Source organism: Mus caroli, unplaced genomic scaffold (genome assembly GCF_978045245.1).
Source record: "Mus caroli unplaced genomic scaffold, Mus_caroli_1 scaffold_1, whole genome shotgun sequence".
Classification (NCBI taxonomy): Eukaryota; Metazoa; Chordata; class Mammalia; order Rodentia; family Muridae; genus Mus; species Mus caroli.
This window is the reverse complement of record NW_028227256.1, coordinates 117,112,644-117,130,048: the sequence shown is the minus strand read 5'-3', so window position 1 is coordinate 117,130,048 and position 17,405 is coordinate 117,112,644. Positions and strand designations below refer to the sequence as shown.

General features: G+C 52.5%; 1 protein-coding gene across 1 annotated transcript; it reads right to left on the bottom strand.

Annotated features, from left to right (window-relative positions):
- Window positions 1–208: 208 nt before the first annotated feature.
- On the bottom strand, window positions 209–4,390 carry En1 (engrailed homeobox 1). Its single transcript, XM_021176421.2, has 2 exons — window positions 3,484–4,390; window positions 209–525 (listed from the first exon to the last, which is right to left on the bottom strand). Exons 1-2 carry the CDS (start codon window positions 4,388–4,390, stop codon window positions 209–211), a joined length of 1,224 nt encoding a protein of 407 aa, XP_021032080.1.
- Window positions 4,391–17,405: the final 13,015 nt, after the last annotated feature.

Genomic DNA, 17,405 nt, shown 5'->3' with positions numbered 1-17,405 from the left:
AGTCTTTCTCCCGTTTCAAAAACCGTTTTGTTCCTATATGAATGTCCAGTCGGAGGATTGCTTTCTCTTGCTCGCTTTCTCTGTCGCCCTGATTGATGCCTCCCTCCATAGCGATCGTCTCTGCGTGGGGCTGGTGAAGCGGCAGCCCCGCGGAGCCTGGAGGTGGCACGGGGCGCCGTTGGACCGCGGGCCCCGGAGCTGGCCACAGCTACTCGCTCTCGTCTTTGTCCTGGACCGTGGTGGTAGAGTGGTTGTACAGTCCCTGGGCCATGAGGTGCAGCGCCAGGCCGTTCTTGATCCCGGTGGCTTTCTTGATCTTGGCACGCTTGTTTTGGAACCAGATCTTGATCTGGGACTCATTCAGGCTGAGCTCCTGGGCCAGGGTCTGTCGCCGCTGCTCCGTGATATAGCGGTTTGCCTGGAACTCCGCCTTGAGTCTCTGCAGCTGCTCTGCCGTGAACGCCGTCCGCGGCCGCTTGTCTTCCTTCTCGTTCTTTTTCTTCTTTAGCTTTCTGGTGCGTGGACCTGCAGCGGGGAGGACAGGGCCAGGGAGGGGAGGAAGGGGGTCAGGAGCAGAGGGAGGGGGAGAGGGCAGAGTAAGCCTTGAGAAAATTGTGTGGAGCAAACCGCGGGCGGGGATCCCGAGTTTCCAGGGCGATTGTAGAGGCCAGCTGCTGGGTCCCGCTATCTCCATCAAAAAGCCCCTCTCTACACCATTGAGATCTCTAGGCCCCCCTCTGCAGGAGGGACTCGGAAACCAAACAGGCACACTGGCAGGGATTGCAAGGGCCACCCAATTCAAGAAAGACAGAGAACAGACCTAGCTCCCAGTACTGTCCAGCCCAGAAGGCCAACAACAACAACAAAATAGGGCTGGGGGAGCAATTAAAGATACAATGAGTTCTTGGAGTCCCAAGGTATAACCTAGACTTAGGGCATCACTGAACCAGAATGTCTTCTTAGCCCTGGAATAAAATACAACAGTAAGGTCAGGCCCTGGGAAGAATGGCTGGTCTACTTTGGTTCCCACTTTATTCTTGGGAAGCTACACACACACACACACACACACACACACAGAGAGAGAGAGAGAGAGGGGGGGGGGGGACTATGCAAAGCTCCTACCTGATTCTCAACATTGACCTCAGAGAGAATAGGGAAGCTGAAATCACCCAACTCCAGAGAATCAGGACTCCCTTTCTGCCTTCTTTTCTTTCTGTTCGACCTGAAGGAAGCTCTTTCAGTAGCGAAGCAGGACACTGCCTGCCCATTCCTATTAGGGCTGCAGCCCCTGGTCTATGAGTTTAAGCCTGGGACATTCTATTTAGCTTCTTGGTTGATGTCAGAAAGAAAAAAACCGAAGGACCCTCAGGACTCCTCTCCACGGTGTGGGGAGGGGAGGGAGGTTGTGTTCTCTCTTTTCTGAACCTGCTTGCATAATTTCAGGGTGCAAAAGTCTTGAAGTAACACAAACAAATTGGGAAGCCCGGGGCTGGTGATAACCTTTCCCGTGCTGTCCCCACCCATAAGCATAACAAGGACCAAGAGATGCTGGTGAAAGAAACAATCACAGCGGGGGACCTGTGCTATCACCCCAAGATGGGATGTAGGAAGGCCATTCTCCAAGAGGAGGAGGCCTCTCTCAAATGCTAATGTGAAAGGTTGGTATGGGGGTCCAGTCCCGGAGAGAGAACTAGGCTGGACCTTGGCTGGAGGGTTGAAGCCTGCTTCATGGGACTCTTGCTGGGATGAACTGCTGGCCTCAGTGATAGCTATGGAGGCCTCAGTGATAGCTATGGAGGCCTCAGTGATAGCTATGGAGGCCGTTCCTGTCCTGTCTGCTATTACCTAAAACTATCTGAGAGAAGGGTCTTTGCTGGCATGTGCAAACCTAGTCACTGGAAAAATTGAGTAACTGGATGGAGCAGCCGACCAGCACCTAGGGTCAGTAGCTGTGTGTGGAGGAGTCCAGGCCTTACTGGCTGTAGGAATCACGTCTAAGCTGTCACTCCTCCACATTAACTGCCTTTGGAGAAGTATCTGGTCCCTGCCTTTTCTGGTCTATAAAAAGAAAAGGAGCAAGGAACAAAGACAAGGCCTGCTCCTGAGCAAGACTTGGGTTTAGATGAGTCATGAGACAAGCAGGCAGAGATGGCCCAGGAAATGTGCGCATCCTCCAAGAGACTCCGCTGCGGGAGGTGCGTCCCGAGCATGTTGTAGTGTTGTTGTTGTGTGCAGAGGCACGGACACTTGTAATAAAATTGTAGCCTCCTGGCCGGCCCGACCCACTCAGCCTGACAGCTCAATCACTCTATCCATCAGGCGAGTCAATCAAAGCAGCTTTTCGGAGGTTCAGGGAGCCCGACGTGTCAATAACGGGGCTCGAGATGGCGGGGGCTGATAGCGCGCATCGATCCGCACCCAGCCCGAAGCAGCAAGGCTGCAAGACACCAGCCAGCAGTGGGGCGCCTGTGGCTACCTTTTGCCCGGCCCCCTGCCTGGCCCAAAGCTGACCCTGGACCCAAGCCCCTGCTGTTCTCCTTGGGGGACCGGCGCTGGCCTCCTAGAAACGCCTGCTCTGTGCAAGGAGAAGCAGGCCTGAGCCCCCTCTTCCAGGGCCCAGCAGCTGACCTTGGGTAGGTGCTCCAGCAAAGGAAAAGAAAGCAGAGAATTGACCTAAGACACGCAGATAGCCATTAACGGGCATATTTGCGAAGGAGAGAGTGAAAGAACGAAACCCAGGCCGAAGGGACAGGGGAGCCCTGCCAGGCACATGCTGATTCCCTTGCCCATGGTCCAGATTTCAAACCTTCCACTAGCCTGCTTATTTTGCTCTCCCAAGGCCTGCCAGCACCAGTGAGCAGAGACTACTCACCTTTCTGGCTAGGGCCTTCTTCCTCTACATTCTACCCACGCGGGTTGACTCCCCATTCCCGGGCTGTGCGCAAGAGATGGAGGTTTTCTTTTTTCTCTCTCCCATATCTGTTTTTATGCAAATGGACTCTCCACAGTATAATATCCATAGTGTTTGTTTAAAAAATATTTCTCCGGTTCATCTCCCTGGCTAAAGCCAGTCCTGGACAGGACTATGGTGGTAGATGCAGAACCAAGTCACTAACTAGGCCTATCTTCCCGCCAGCTCAAAGCGCCCTTTCCCTACTAAATAGATCAATGAGTAATTAAATATCTTTCTTCGAGATAATAAAATAAAATAAAATATAAAATGATCTCAGGGCTCAGAGTTCGTAAAATCAAAGGACAAAAACTGGAGCCTTCTGTGCGTGCCAATAGCTGTAACTTCCTTGGTCGAAAAGGCCAACATGGCAGGGCAGAATCGAGCACAGGATCGGTTGTGACTAGGACCCGGGGCAATAGAAGTGAAACGTGAAGCTGATGGAGCTTCAAACTGGGCTCTCCCCGGCGTGACGGCTTGAAATTCTAGAGCATGGCCTGGACACAATTGCACATCCCGGCTCGGGTACTCACCAGAGGACGGACGGTCCGAATAGCGTGTGCAGTAGACCCAGGCGGGCCACACTAGGGGTTGCTGTGAGTCAGTCTTGACCACCGGCCCACCGTTAGCCGAACCCATGAGTAGGATCGCGGGGTTGTGCTCCGGGAACTTGGCGCCCTGCGCCCCGGGACTCCCCGCGTTGCCTCCACTACCACCGCCACTGTCCGAGGGCTTTGAGGCTGCTGCCGCCGCTGCCGCCACTGCCGCTGCGGCCGCTGCTGCGGCCGCGGCCGCCGCAGCAGCCGGGTTCCCGGCTTTGGATGCGCCCGCGCCAACAGCGGTGGCGGGCTGGGAGCCGTCGGGTGGGCCACAGTTCGCATCTGGAGCACACAAGAGCGAGGCAGCCCCCGAAGCTCGTGTGCCCAGAGAGTGAACGGGTTCTCTACCTGCACCAGTCTGGCTTCGGTCACGCTCCACGCGGCTTCCTCCTCCTCCTGCTGCGCCTCCTCCGGCTGCAGCCGAAGCCACCAGGAGCTGAGGCAGGGGCTGTTCCTTTTTGCAACCGAAATCAGGCCTTAGGATGTTATCGATGAAAAAGTTGGTGGTGCGGTGCAGCTGGGCCGCGGGCTGCGGCTGGTGAGCAGGCGCTGCGAGATGCTGCGGTGGTGGCGGCGGCGGCGGCGGGGGCGGGGGATGCGGGGGGAGGTGCGGGTGATGGGCCAGGGGCGGCAGACAGGGTGCCGCAGGAGGCGACGGGGGCGCTGGCTGCGGGGACACCGGCACGCTGTCTCCATCGCTGCCGCTGCTGCCGCTGGCTCCTGGGCTGAGACTCAGACTGAGGCCGCCCGGGGCCGCCGCGGCCACCACCGCCGCCGCCGCCGCCACCGCGCCGAGGCCCGAGTCGCGCTGACTTTTAGGCTCCGGCTGCTGTTCTTCCATGCTCGGCCGCCCGGCAGCCCTGGCCGCGGCGCCGGCCCCCGCCCCCCGCGCCTCGCTCCCCACCCCACTTTGCCAGCGGGCCCGTGGGGGTGCGCGGAGAGGAAGGAGGCAAAGCGAAGCCTCAGCGAAGGCACAGGGCGGGTGCAGGCGGAAAAAAGAAAGGCGAGCGTCTGGCCTGGCTCTCGCCCGCTCTGGTGGAGCAAATATCGCTCTCTCCCTCTCTCTAATTTGTAGACATCCAGATACAGTGAAGACACTTGGCTATTTTTTCTTTTCTCTCTCTTTCTTTCTTTCTTTCTTTCTTTTTTTTTCTTTCAGCAACAAGATTTCAGTGATTGGTCTTAATGGGGGGGTAAGCCACGGCTCGAAAAAAAAAAAGGGGAGGAAAAAAAAGAAAAGAGAAAAAGGAATTTTTTTAAAGCTCCGAGACTTTTTTCTTAAAGGGAAAAAAATAATCTTTAAAGTCTAGCCATCTTCCTAGGCAGTAGAGGGGTTTGACTTCCCCAGTGTCACGCTCAGCTGTGCCCAGAGCGCGAGGCTGGCAGCGCCTTTAATCGTCTTTGCTTTTTTGCAGGGAGAGCGCGTCTCCGCCAGTGCCGGGCTCCCTTTTCCCCCCTGAAATCTCTGACAGCTCGGATCTTTGCACAAACTCTCTCGCTTAAAAAAAAAAAAAATCACCCAGGCACACTTTTTGCCTTCAAACCGGAAGCACGTGAGTCAGGGCCGCACGTGTATGGGACCAATGGCGAGCCAGGACTCTCGCTGACACTCAGGGTTCGGCCCAATGGGCGCGCGCGGGACTTTGCGGATAAATAATCCGGGGGCGGCGGCCGTGGGTGGAGAGGGGGTGCAGAGGCTCAGGCCCCGTACGTCCGGCCTGCCCTGCCCCCATCTGTGCCCACGCCCCTCCCCCTCCTTCAGATCCGGACTGAAGAGGGCATGAAGAGATCCGAGAAAGCTAGAATTTGAAATGTAGACAGATAAGAGAAGCAAGTCCACAACTTGTTGGAGAAATACAGGACTATGGGTTCGTGCATGCTGGGAACGACGACAAGCGGCAGGGATTTGGGATACCATACATCCCCCTCCCCATCCCCGGGCGCCGATTTAGTTTATATTCTTATACTCCCGCGTTCTCTCTCTGTCTCTCGGTCTGTCTCTCTGTCTCCTCTCTCTCTCTCTCTCTCTCTCTCTCTCTCTCTCTCTCTCTCTGTCTGTCTGTGTGTGTGTGTGTGTGTGTGTGTGTGTGTGTGTGTGTGTGTGTGTGTGAATGAAACCAAGAGTTCGGGCATGAGCGAAAGACTTAGGGCTGGCTACCTTCAGAGGTTTCGTTTGTTTCCCACTAATGGCAAACCCAAGAGGCCTGCAACACCTTGCTGGCACTGTTGGTTTGTGTCAGTGGCTAGCCACACTGTCGCTGAGAGATGCCCTTCCCTGTCTGGATCACCAACACCCACAAGCTGTCCGGACGCTGTGGAGGAGCCACGTCCAGAGGCCACAGAAGAGCCCTAGCGCATTCTGCCCTTTTCTTCCTTGGCTAAGGGAAATCCGGATTGCCCTAGCCGGGTAGAGTTGTCTCAAAAGAGCACCTAAGCCAGGCGACATGATGTGCCTCTTTGCAAGGCCTAGGTTTGGGTTTCAACTTCAGTGAAACCTCTGTGTTAGATTTCCCTGCAAAGTAAAAATCAGAACAATAAAACTACCGCGCTTCAAATGTTTGCCTTGGCCGGCTGAAGATTGGACAACGGGTTACCCTAATTCTAAGCTGAATTCACTGGTATTGCTGCCCACTCCTGGGCGTCTTGGGGTGGAGCCCTGAGCACTTTCGCCTCCAGTCGTTCCCACGCTGCTATATTCTGGGCATTTCCTCCTTTCCCTAGTGAAGTACCTCAAAAGTTTTTCCTCAACACAGGTTAGGGAGTGAAGGGTGATGCTGGACGCTGGAGAGATTTCCTGGAGAGCTGTTTTGGAGGGTCGGATAGACTGCTGAAGCCTTCAGTCCAAGAGCCTCCACAGAGGAGGCCTTTCCCACCCAATGTCCCGTTGGAGATCCTGGCAGAACTACACTTCCCTGATCGCCATCCCCAAATGTCATAGTTTCTGACTTACATTCTCTACCCCTAGTTAAAAAAAAAAGTAAGATTTTATTTATACAGAGGCTAGATTAAGAAGAACATACAACCAAACCCACCAGTCTAACCGGAGCAATGATGCAAAGTTTGTCCTGGACGAAGAACAGAATTTGCCTTTTGCTTGGGTGCCTCTCGGCTCAGCCGAGAATCTCCCGACTTCTCTGGGCCGGGTTTCCAAAAAGCACTGGGCTGTGGCTTGGTGGCAAGAACCTCTCCAGAGTTGAGTCTCTGGGGCCACCGCGGTCTCCCCAACTTTCTGAGGCTTCTCCACATCCACTGTGCTTTTTGTGGGTTACCTTCTGCTTCTAACCCAAGGGCTCCCCGAAATCTCCAGTTGCCCTCACTCCTTCCCCCCAAATAGGGGTGGGATTTTTATTTATATTTAAGTTCGCAAAATTGAAATCTTTATCCCACAAGCGACCGTGGGTACTTAATTAAATTCTAATTAGGACACTATCAATATCCTATTTAGCCGCGTAGCTTTTGTGCGCCGCGGTCCCTTTCAGCGCCGTAAATAGGGTCTCGACGCCTTATCTCGCCTGCAGGAGACGCCGTGAGAAGGGCTGCGGAAGATAATTTATAGGTTTTAATTACTCTTCATTCCGCCTGATCAGCTTGGCGTTCATCACAGGCCTGTGAATAAAACCCTGGTCAAAAGCTCTGTCACATAGCGCTGGCAAGACGTTTAATCAAAGTGAGCGGCCCCGCGCGCCGCGCGGCCCGGTCCTGTACGTAATTTCCAGCCAGCTGATAAAGCCAGCTGAATAATGCGGCGGCCCTTTGGAGACACCATTTACAGAAATGACTTTATTGACGGCTTAACGTCGGTAATTCATTTTACCTTTCATGTAGTAGAGCTCGGATTTGTTACAGTAATAGGATGATAAATGCACCCGCGGCCCACGAGCTCCTGCTGGATTAGGCGATGCTCCTCTGCAGCGCAGTGGCTTGTACCCCACTCCACCCCCCAGATCCAGCCCCAGACGGATGCTCCTTTAGACCTGTCGCCCGAGCTCCACGACCCCCACCCAGGCTCCACGCCCTCCTCTCCCTCCTAAAACTGAACACACTGTTGGGAACTATATGTGCCTGTGCTGACGTCCTGGCAAGCCTTGGCGAGAGGTGTGTGCAGGCTGAGCAAATATTGGCTGAGACACTTGTGTGAGGGGTCCAGAGATCTCGGAACCCAGGGCTGGCTTGTGGGTGAGAAGCTACAGCGGGGGCAGGGTGAGTGGTGTGTTGAAGTATCGGGGAAAGGGGCTTGGTGTTGGTGTGCAGGGTGCATGTCAGTGTGACTGCCTTGGAGTACTCATGGTTTTCCAGATACTCCCCTCTGCCTTTTGGTAGTTGAGGGATGTCTTGTCATTTGATAAATGCTCAGGCCAGGATGGCAGACAGGTAAGGCAGCAGGAAGAAGGTGTGGGAACCGACCAGAAATGGAATGCAGCCCTTTGCTCCAAACGTGTCCAGTTTTGGGGTCCCAAGTACAGGAAGGAATGGAGATCAGCATGTCCTTCCATTGCCTTGCTGTTTTCAGCTTTGTGGCTACCCCTGCAAGAGACACCCCCCCGCCCCCGCATAAGGCCACAGATTGGGCATTACCTCCTCCATAGTCTTACTGTCTCCCTTGCCACCTTTTCATATCTAGCCCAAGTGAACTGGGGATGGGAGAAAAGACAAAGAAGGAAAGGATTTTTGCTTAATTCCAAATGCCAAAAAAAAAAAAAAAAATGCGTGAGAGTGTAAGATAGTCCTCCTACCCCCAAAGCAACCCCCCCCCGGGCTGGGAAGCATGGTACACTGAATACAGAGACCCCTCCGAAACCCTCCAACCCTCCCTAGTCCCTGAACATCCTCTATTCCTAGAGGCTCAACTCTGGCTTCCATTGCAAAAGACATCTGGCCAAGCAGAGGGAAAAGTGCATGTGTGCCTAGGGAAGGGAGGGCTGCCGGGAACTTTGAGATCAGACAAAGGGAAGACATGAGTTTTTCTAAGGGTGAAAACTAAGAAAGTATATCTATTTCCCCTCTTTCCAACCTGGTAAACAGCCACAAATCATTTACGTGCTTGTGTTCGTGTCTGTTCCCCTGTGTGCATGAGAGCCATCCACGGAAAACCCAGTCTCCAAACGCATTACTTGTGTGTTGGTGTGTAACTCTTTGGAGGATAGGAGCTCCTCAAATGACTTGGGCCCAAGTCAGCCTCACCAATGCCTACAGAGAAGTGTAACGCATTTGCTGAGAGCTACTTGCATGATAGTTCAGAAAGGGAAATCTCCTACTCGGAAGGGTTTTCTAATGAGTTTTGAATTTTGTTTGTGCTGAGACAAGCTAAGAATTCCCTCCAGTTCCCACCTTAAAATGGAGGTGGGAGAGGTGAGTGCAAATCTAAAAGCCAAGCCTCTCGGCTCAGAATCAGAGCTCAGTGGGCTTGCAGTAGGTGGTGTTGCCTGCACACAGTGGTAATCCCATTTCCAGTGTAGATCAGATGGCGGTGGGGCCTCGTGGTGCGGGACATGAATGAGTTGTCCCAACACAATAGCGTGCAGCCTTCCTACGGGGACTGGGTGACCAGCGGTTTTGTTGGGAGTGAATGCAGGGAGATTTCTGGTACAAGTGCGGGCATTATAGTGAGCCAGAAGGTCAGACTATACATTGCAGGTCCCCAAAGCCTATAGACCTTGGGAAATGTGAGGCCTCTAGCCGCGTGATTGTACCTGACAGTCTTTTCAATAGACTAATTCAATTAGCGCTCAGGGCTTCGGTCTTCATTTGGAGGGCATGACAATATGGGGTGGGTGGGTGCTGGAGGGGGATTTCTTGGGTACTGGTTAAGGGTCTTCAGGAATTTCGTTAGAAGCCAAGAGTGGCACTGGAAGAGGCAGACAAGGGGTGGGAGGAAGCCAATGAATTGGGGGCACTCTCAGAAGCCAAATCTCTGAAAATAAATTTCTCAGTTAACCCAAGAAATGAGGAGAGGAAGTTTTGTTTGCAAGCCTCGGGAAAGTTCTGGGTGGGTGTGGAGAAGGCTTTGAGGTGATAATTTTTCTTTTTCTTTTACCTTTTCTGTGTGTGAGCAAACGCACCCCCCCAATCTGTTTTCCTAGAAAGCTCAAGGAAAAAGCCCGTCAGTGGGGCTGTCACCTTAGACTATGCCAGGATTATCTGGATGCATCCCCACCACCAAGACCACCTCTAGTAGTTGCAGCAGGAGTGCAGACATTTTATTCTGGAGTCTCTCTCTCTCTCTCTCTTTCTCTCTCTCTCTCTCTCTCTCTCTCTCTCTCTCTCTCTCTCTCTCTCTCTCTCTTTCATACACATGCCATTTCCTTGACTGTGGGAAATAGAGGTGTGGGGTGGGGTACTGATTCCCTAACATTTATTCCATAGGGTCTCCTGGGGCCCCCGAGTTCCAGGAGCTAGACCAACTGCCCACCCGCTTGCTTGGTCCCTGGGACCGCTGAAGCCAGCCAGCCCATCGCTGCTAGCGGGTTTCCTCCCGCTAGCAGCGGGAGTTTCAGGCTGTGCTTCCGAGAGCAAGGAGCCAGAGTAAGGAGTGGAGATGCAGGGCTCTTAGGCTCCCATTACTGAAAACAGAGTTTTCATCCCTGCCCCCTCCCAGACCCTCTCAAACGGCTCTTGAGCTGAACCATTCCGCGAGACTGGTGCCAGCCCGGAGGATTTTAAAGCCAGTACTACCTAAATTCAAGGAGACTCCGCACACTTCTCTAATATATATGTCTCTTTATTCAAGCTTCCCGTTTGTCTTCTTACACAGAACCCTTCCCAAACCCTAGCACCCAAACTCCAATTTGGACTCAACTCCTCTCTGTGGCGCGGAGGCGGGGTATTTAGAATTAATTTAGTTAGACCTTTCATCTGACGCTTTATTTTTGGCCTCCTCCCTCTTTAGTTTTCTCCCCTCCTTAGAAGGTTTGGGGGCCCTCTGACCTACTCCAGTCCCCACCTGTCTGAGTGACTGCTCCGCCTGGATCCGGCTCGGTTCGGTGTCCACACCTACAGGCTTAGAGTGTTTGCAAGCAGGAGGAGGATGCGGGGTGGGAGTGAGCGAGGAGGGGCCAGAGCAGCTTCCGGGTTTGCCTTAGTCCCTCGTATCTGTTCCTGCTCCCCCAGAGGTCTAGACCCGTCTCGAAAGTCCGAGACAAAAATTAAATAAATAAATAAAAATCAACGAGAAAAAGAGGGGAAGGGGGGGCGGTGAGGAAGAATTCAAAGCCCGTGTTCTTTTTCCTTGTCGAGGTGGGGGTCTGTCTTCCTCTTCCTTCCTTCCTTCCTTCAGCACACGTAGGGACACGGGCTGTCTCCCGTCTCTGGCTCTTCTCCCACTGACCGGTAAGGAGGAAGAAATCCGAGAGCCCGCTCCCGACGCCACCGGGCTCCAGGCCAGCGCCTTCCCGTTTCCCTCCCCACAGGCCCGCGGTGAAATCGCAGCCTCCTTAAACCCTCCGGAGCTGCAGCTTGGGGAACCTCTTTCCGGACAAGGTGCTGGATAAACTGCAATGTCCATTAGAGATCGGTGCGGCAGGGGTAACTGTCTGGGAAACCCGAAAAGTTTTGTTTGAGAGGTGAGCATGCCAGGAAAGAAAAGCTTCAAGAACTTGAAGGGTATGGTCAGAAAGAAGTCTCCTCGGGTTCCTCCCCACGCAGCAATTCCTTCACTTGGGTCAGAGTCACTGCACTGTGGAGACCTTTCTGGACCACCTTTCTGTTTAGCCTGCTCCAGCAGAACTTGGGGGGAGGTGGGCGTTGGGGTGTGTTTGCATGTGACCCTCATCATAAAGGACTTAGTTTGAGTGCACATGTATGAAAGTGTATACCTCGAGGAGTTGTGCTTGGTTTATGCTTGTGGGCAATGACAATGGGTCCATTTCTATATAGGCTAGAAGTAGGATTTGCGCGTTTGTGTGAATGAAATGAACGGTCTCCACTTGTACGCTTCTGCGCGTTTGCGTGCACTTTGAGGGGGGTTTCGAGGTTATCTGTAAGTGAGAGCCCTAGAAGCCGATGGAAGAACACGCAAGGATCTTGGACCCCTTACCCAGAGTAGCTGCTGGAGGCCTAAACCTTTCTTTCCTCCCCAGCTCCCCTATGACTGTCTTTGAAAATTGCAAAGAGGCTGCTTAAATCCAGATTAAAACAGTCACTGACTTTTTGGGTTTTAACCGAAACTCAACTCAGCAACGATGGACTTGAATTGTGTGTGTGGAGGGCTAGGCATCGTATTCCAAGGTCAAGAGCAAAAGAGACCTGGGAGATTTGGGTAGGCTCAAAGACCTTGTCCACACACTCAGAGACAACTGGAGAACATAAGTCACCTCCCCCAAGGAGGCCACTGGCCCCAGGGCTCTCCAAGCACTGGTTAGCTGCCAGGAGGAGCCTTGGACTGTCTTTGGGTCTAGGTCCCAGGAGAGGACAAGGGGCTGTGGTCTCCAGTAAGGACCCTATGCTCCATTCATTCCTTAAAGTTTATCACTTTCTCCCATGTGTGCCTAGTGGAAGCTAGGCCAGTCTTGGTGATGACGCGAGGGGAGGAGGCATTCTTTAATCCTCTGAAGACTGTCCCTTTTACAGCGGTACTAGAACTTTCCAGACTTGAATGGTAGTTAGTGAGCCAGGAGTTGGGGGGTGTCAAAAGGAGAAAGATGGGGGTAGAGGAGTAAAAGGCAGGCCCCACGCAGTTTCCAGACCACCCCTCCCTTGGCCACTTAAGACATCCGCCCCAAACCTCAGAATTATTATTCAAAGAAGTCAAGAGTGTGATCTCTCAGCGAGCAAAGCAGCCAAGCCAAATATCATAGGCAAAGTCGATAATCAATGGACAGATTAAGCAACCTACCTCTAGGACAATGATCTCCACAATTGAAAAGGCACGCACTTTCCCTCTCCTCCCCTCCTCCACACAAAAGGGGACCCAAGGAGGCTGGGGCTGGCGGATGAGGGAGACAGCTACTGGTCTGGGAAGGAGTGGGAGTTTGTTAGCTGGGGGACGCTGACACCTCCCAGGGGTGATCCTCATAGAGCACTGAGCCTAGCCTTCCTGGAAAGATATTCCTTGGCCTCTGTTAAGGTGGAACGTGAAAACTCTCCACACTGTACAGCTAGAACCCAACTTCTAAGGTCTAGGCTTTCCAACCTTTCTGTAATCAGTGGGAGAATTCCCGCCCCTTCTCTGCTTTTGGGAGGGCATCCCTTAGGGGAAGGGATGGGGAGGAGGATTCCCTGCCATGTTTTTTTTTTTTTTTTTTTTTTTTTTTTTTTTTTTTTTTTTGCCTGTGAGGAATGTGCCACCTGTCGACAAATCTGGAGAACTGCACGGGCACGGCTATGAGCCAGGGTTTGAGTTTGAGTCAGGTGGCTTTTGATATCTGAGAAGAGAAAGACTAAATTCCCTGGGAAAAAAAATGATTTCTGTCAGATCTTCCCATCTAATAGAGGCAAAATTGGAGGGAAAGAGGCCCCTAAAACTTCTTAAATGACAATAGATTGCACTTGGTTTGAGCTGTGCTGTGTGACCTGGGAGGCGACACCAGTTGTCTCTGAGTCTCCCTTCCCCTTTTTCCAAACACAGAGGAGTGGAGTGGATAGATCTGCTTCCAATCCTAACTTTGATCAAACACTGACCTCAAAACATTATTATATAGCCAGCCTGTGTCTAGTTTTTTTCCCCTGTTTTTCTGCTCTAATCTCTTGTATATATTTAATGTAGAACCATTTCAATTGTGTCAGAGCTTTCTCAGTTACCCCAAGCTTCCCTCTGAATGGGGCCTGCAGAAGCCAGAGAGAGTGTCAGATCCCCTGGCTGAAGCCACAAGTGATAGCTTAACTTGGGTGCTGGGAACCAAACTCAGCTCTCTAACCACAGAGCCATCTTCCAGCCCTTAGCTTAATTAGTTTTAATGCAACAGAACTTTGCTGACTGTGCACGATGTCCACTGAGGACTTTTGTTATAGACACCCAATGGCTACAGGGTGGGGGTGGCAGGTTAAATGAGAAGACACCGCCCAGGTGGCAGTCAGAAGGGCAAGGCTGGCAGAGACCAAGGCAAGACAGAGAGCAAAGACCTACTCAGCCCCCAGAAGGAGAGTTCCCACCCTCTGAGGTCATGAGATCCCTGTTAGACGGACAGGGAGCAGAAGAAAAGAGAGTGCAGAGAGCCAGGGAGGATGCATCAAGCCTCAAGCTGCTTTCTCTCTCACCTTTCCGATTTATCAAAATTTAGAAATAGGATGTGGGAAGAGGCTCAAGTACGACCGCAGCGCTAAGCTTGTAGAAGTTTGAGAGTGGCGCCAGCTCCTGCCAGCAGAGACCCAGGGACTCCAGCACTGTGTGGCTGGGGCTGAAGTCAGGGATGCCCCTTCCAGGAGCTCTGGGCAGCACCTAACCAGACAGAATCGCCCTGGGCAGACCTAGTAGCTTTGGTTTAAAGGTCAGATCTAGATTTGAAGCGCAGGGTGACTGGGGTGGCTGGCCTGCTCACAAAACCTTCACAGAGAGGCTCCTTTAAAACCTCACAAACCTGGGACTTTCCCTGTCACTGTCAGTGTAGAGGAGCCCTGTCAGGTTCTCCCCAACCCTGAGAGTTCCATTCTGAGGCCACCTGCTCTCCATATTCCACCCCTCCCCCGCTCTGCTCCCATAGGGGTTAGATTGTGGGCATCACATAGCTTGATGATGGGACTTCCGGTCTCATTTAGATACAGTGTGGGTCCCAGAAGTCTGGTCACTTGTCCTGCACAGTGACCACCTGGTCACCAGCTGAGACCCGAGGGAACAGAGAACTCTTAGGCTGAGATTTGTGGTATCTATGTTTGGTGGTCCTTGTCCTCTACACCCGGCTTGTGACACCACAAACCACCCAGATGGCAACCTTAGCACTTTAGGATCAGCAGTGACTAAGAGGAGCCTTGCAGGGACCCAAGAGCAGCTGGTATTTACTCCCTGCAGTCCTCACAACCCAGACGAAGCAGATGGAAGAACGATGTCCGAGCTTGGGCACAGTGAACCATCAAGAACCCAGAGACTGCCACTCATTCACCACCTTCCTCTGTAAGCAACAGGAGGGTTTTCTTTACCCATGCTCAGAGGAGAGATGAAAAGATAGAAAGAATGTGGAGACAGAGAGGCCTAGAGATGGAGAGACAGGAGAGGCATGCAGGTGGGGCACTTTGACTATCACTCCTTTTGGAAGACTAACCAGTAAGGCCGGACTTGCTCTGGGCCTGACATACCTTAGAACAGTACAAGACCCACTGACTACAGTGGCAGAAATTGACCGAGAGACATAACCAGGCCTAAGGGCATGCAGATGGGGACATGTGGCTCTGCAGACCCATGCCAATGATGGGACTTACGATCCTGGTTCAAAGGTCATTGACTCATCTCTCCAAGTCATTAGTCCTTCCTCTTTTCCCAGGTCCAGCTGCCATTGTAGGCTCCAGGAACAGGACTGAACAATGGTCCAGGGACCTCCCCAATCCATCACAGGCACAAACACGAATCCTTCTCCCTTCCCCATTCACACTGCTGTCTGCTTCTTTTCTTGCTAATGGCTTCCAAGATCAGAGGTCCTGAGGGCTGAGCGTGGGCTGGCCAGAAATACTCCCTCTGAGTAGACCCCCCAGCTCACAGTGGGGTTCCCTACTGCAGGATTACAGCCAGGACCCAGATTTTTCCCAATGGGTTTCTGGACAACAAATGAATCTAGACTTTCTAGACCCTTCTGGACAATCTTGTTCCTGCAGCTGTCCATTTGTCTGTCAGCATCTTGCATAGAATACCTGATGCCTGGAGACCTCCCGGTGGTGGGTGGGCATGAGGTAGGGATGAAAAGACACTTAGGCTGCAAGCAAGGATGACACCAAGGCACAGCTTTACCAGAAGACCCAGGTGACACAATTCAGGGCACCTCATCTGTTCCCAGGACCTGGATCAACCCAGAATCAGTGTGGGTGGAGCTTCTTCCCATTCTGCTACCCGGGAGGGTTCAGGGCTTTCTGGGCAGAGAAAAGGCTGGAGGCTACTAGCTATGGTGGAGAGCAGGACAGAAGAGGGCGGCTGCAGTCCTTGGGTGGTGGGCCCCACAGAGTAGCGTCTGTCTTTCCATGACGTTTCTTTCTCCTTCAGAGAATTGGAGAAAAGCTTTAGAACTGGGGGTTCAGGATGTGAGTGTGTGTGTGTGTGTGTGTGTGTGTGTGTGAGTGTGTGTGTGTGAGAGTGTGTGTGTGAGTGTGTGTGTGTATGTGTGAGTGTGTGTGTGTGTGTGTGTGAGTGTGTGTGTGTATGTGTGTGTGAGTGTATGTGTGTGTGTGTGTATGTGAGGCTTTAGAGCTGAGGAGGTGGGGTGGGAGGAAGGGGGAAAGCTTTAGATCTGAGGGTGCGGGGTGGGGGAAGCTTTAGAGCTGAGGGGGTGGGGTAGGGGAGGAGACCAATTCAGGACTTTTGAACATCCTGCTTGGATTCAAGGCAGAGAAATCTCTCTCAGGTCTCATGAGCCCAGCAGCTGACCTGACCTGCTCCATCATTTAACAGCCCCATTAGGCTTGTGAGACGCTAAAAGCTTCCTCTGGGAGACTTCTTGGTTTGGGAATCACAGCCTCAGAATTTTATAGGGACCTTTAATAGAAAGGTTTGGAAAGAGACAGAGGGTGTCTGCGGTATGAACTTGAACTTTTTCTGAAGGGTATTTGGACCTTGTGCCAAAAATCTACCTGGGAAGAGACTCTGTCCCCCTCCTCCCCTCTCAGCCTTGACCTCAGGCGGCTGAGGGCTGGGGTGAGAGATATGCAGATGGTGTGGCTCTTCTTGGCTGGGTCACCAGAGAGGCCAGAAGCTAGAGATTGTACAGGGTGTGCCTCCTCTCCATCAGGCTTTACTCTTTATCTCTTCAGTCTGTCAGTCTCCCAAGCTATCAAGTGTGGGTGCGACAGGAATGTCGCAAGGAAAAACTAATTAAATGGGATCACAATGCTTTGGAAATATTAAGTGTCATGTAAATGCCTAATTCAAACAATAATCTTGATGGTGGTAATTATGTTCTAAGAAGCACATTCACAGATAGCCTCATGCTGAGCTCAAATATGTCTTAGGAGGAGCCTGGGGAGCCTAGCTTCTTCTGAGGCTGAGCTCAGCATAGGTGGAGGCTCCACCTCTAAACTGCCTGGAAGGTAACACTGTGGACCCTGGCTTTCTTCACTAAATAACTGCAGCCTCTGACTCTGGAGCCAGTTGCCTATAAGCCTGAACTAATTGAGGATGGAGAGACATAATGGATTGAATAACAGAATGGTTAACAATATATTATTGTTAACAATAATAACAGATCACTTAGGCACTTAGGGGAAACATCAACTAGGGAGTAAGGAGGGACCATGTGAGCCTTGACTGATTCCCCAGCCCCCATGGTTTGGGGTTCGGATACTACCTGCCTCCACTATTGTGTATCCCTGACCTGTTGTTTGGGATCCTGAGTTCTTGTGAAAATCTGGGTTTTCAGATAATCCCACTTTTCAATCTTCCCTCTGAGAAGGTCAAGTCAAGTTGCTGGCAAGCCAAAAGAGCATGGGCTTTAGGCTTTCTTCCCTCCCCTCCCCTCCCCTCCCCTCCCCTCCCCTCCCCTCCCCTCCCCTCCCCTCCCCTTCCTACCTCTACCTCACCAGGATGCAATGACTTGATTGAAGGGTTCTGGGAAGACAGAGAGGAGGCTCCTTCCTACCCTGACTTTGAACTTCTCTCAGCTTCTCCAGGTGTGAACAGGGCTGGGGGGAGTGGACAACCTGGTCTTGGAGAATGCTAGATGACAGCTTGCACAGGCAAGCTGTGGGACACTCAGGACATGGCTGCCTCTGACCCCTGACCTGTGTTC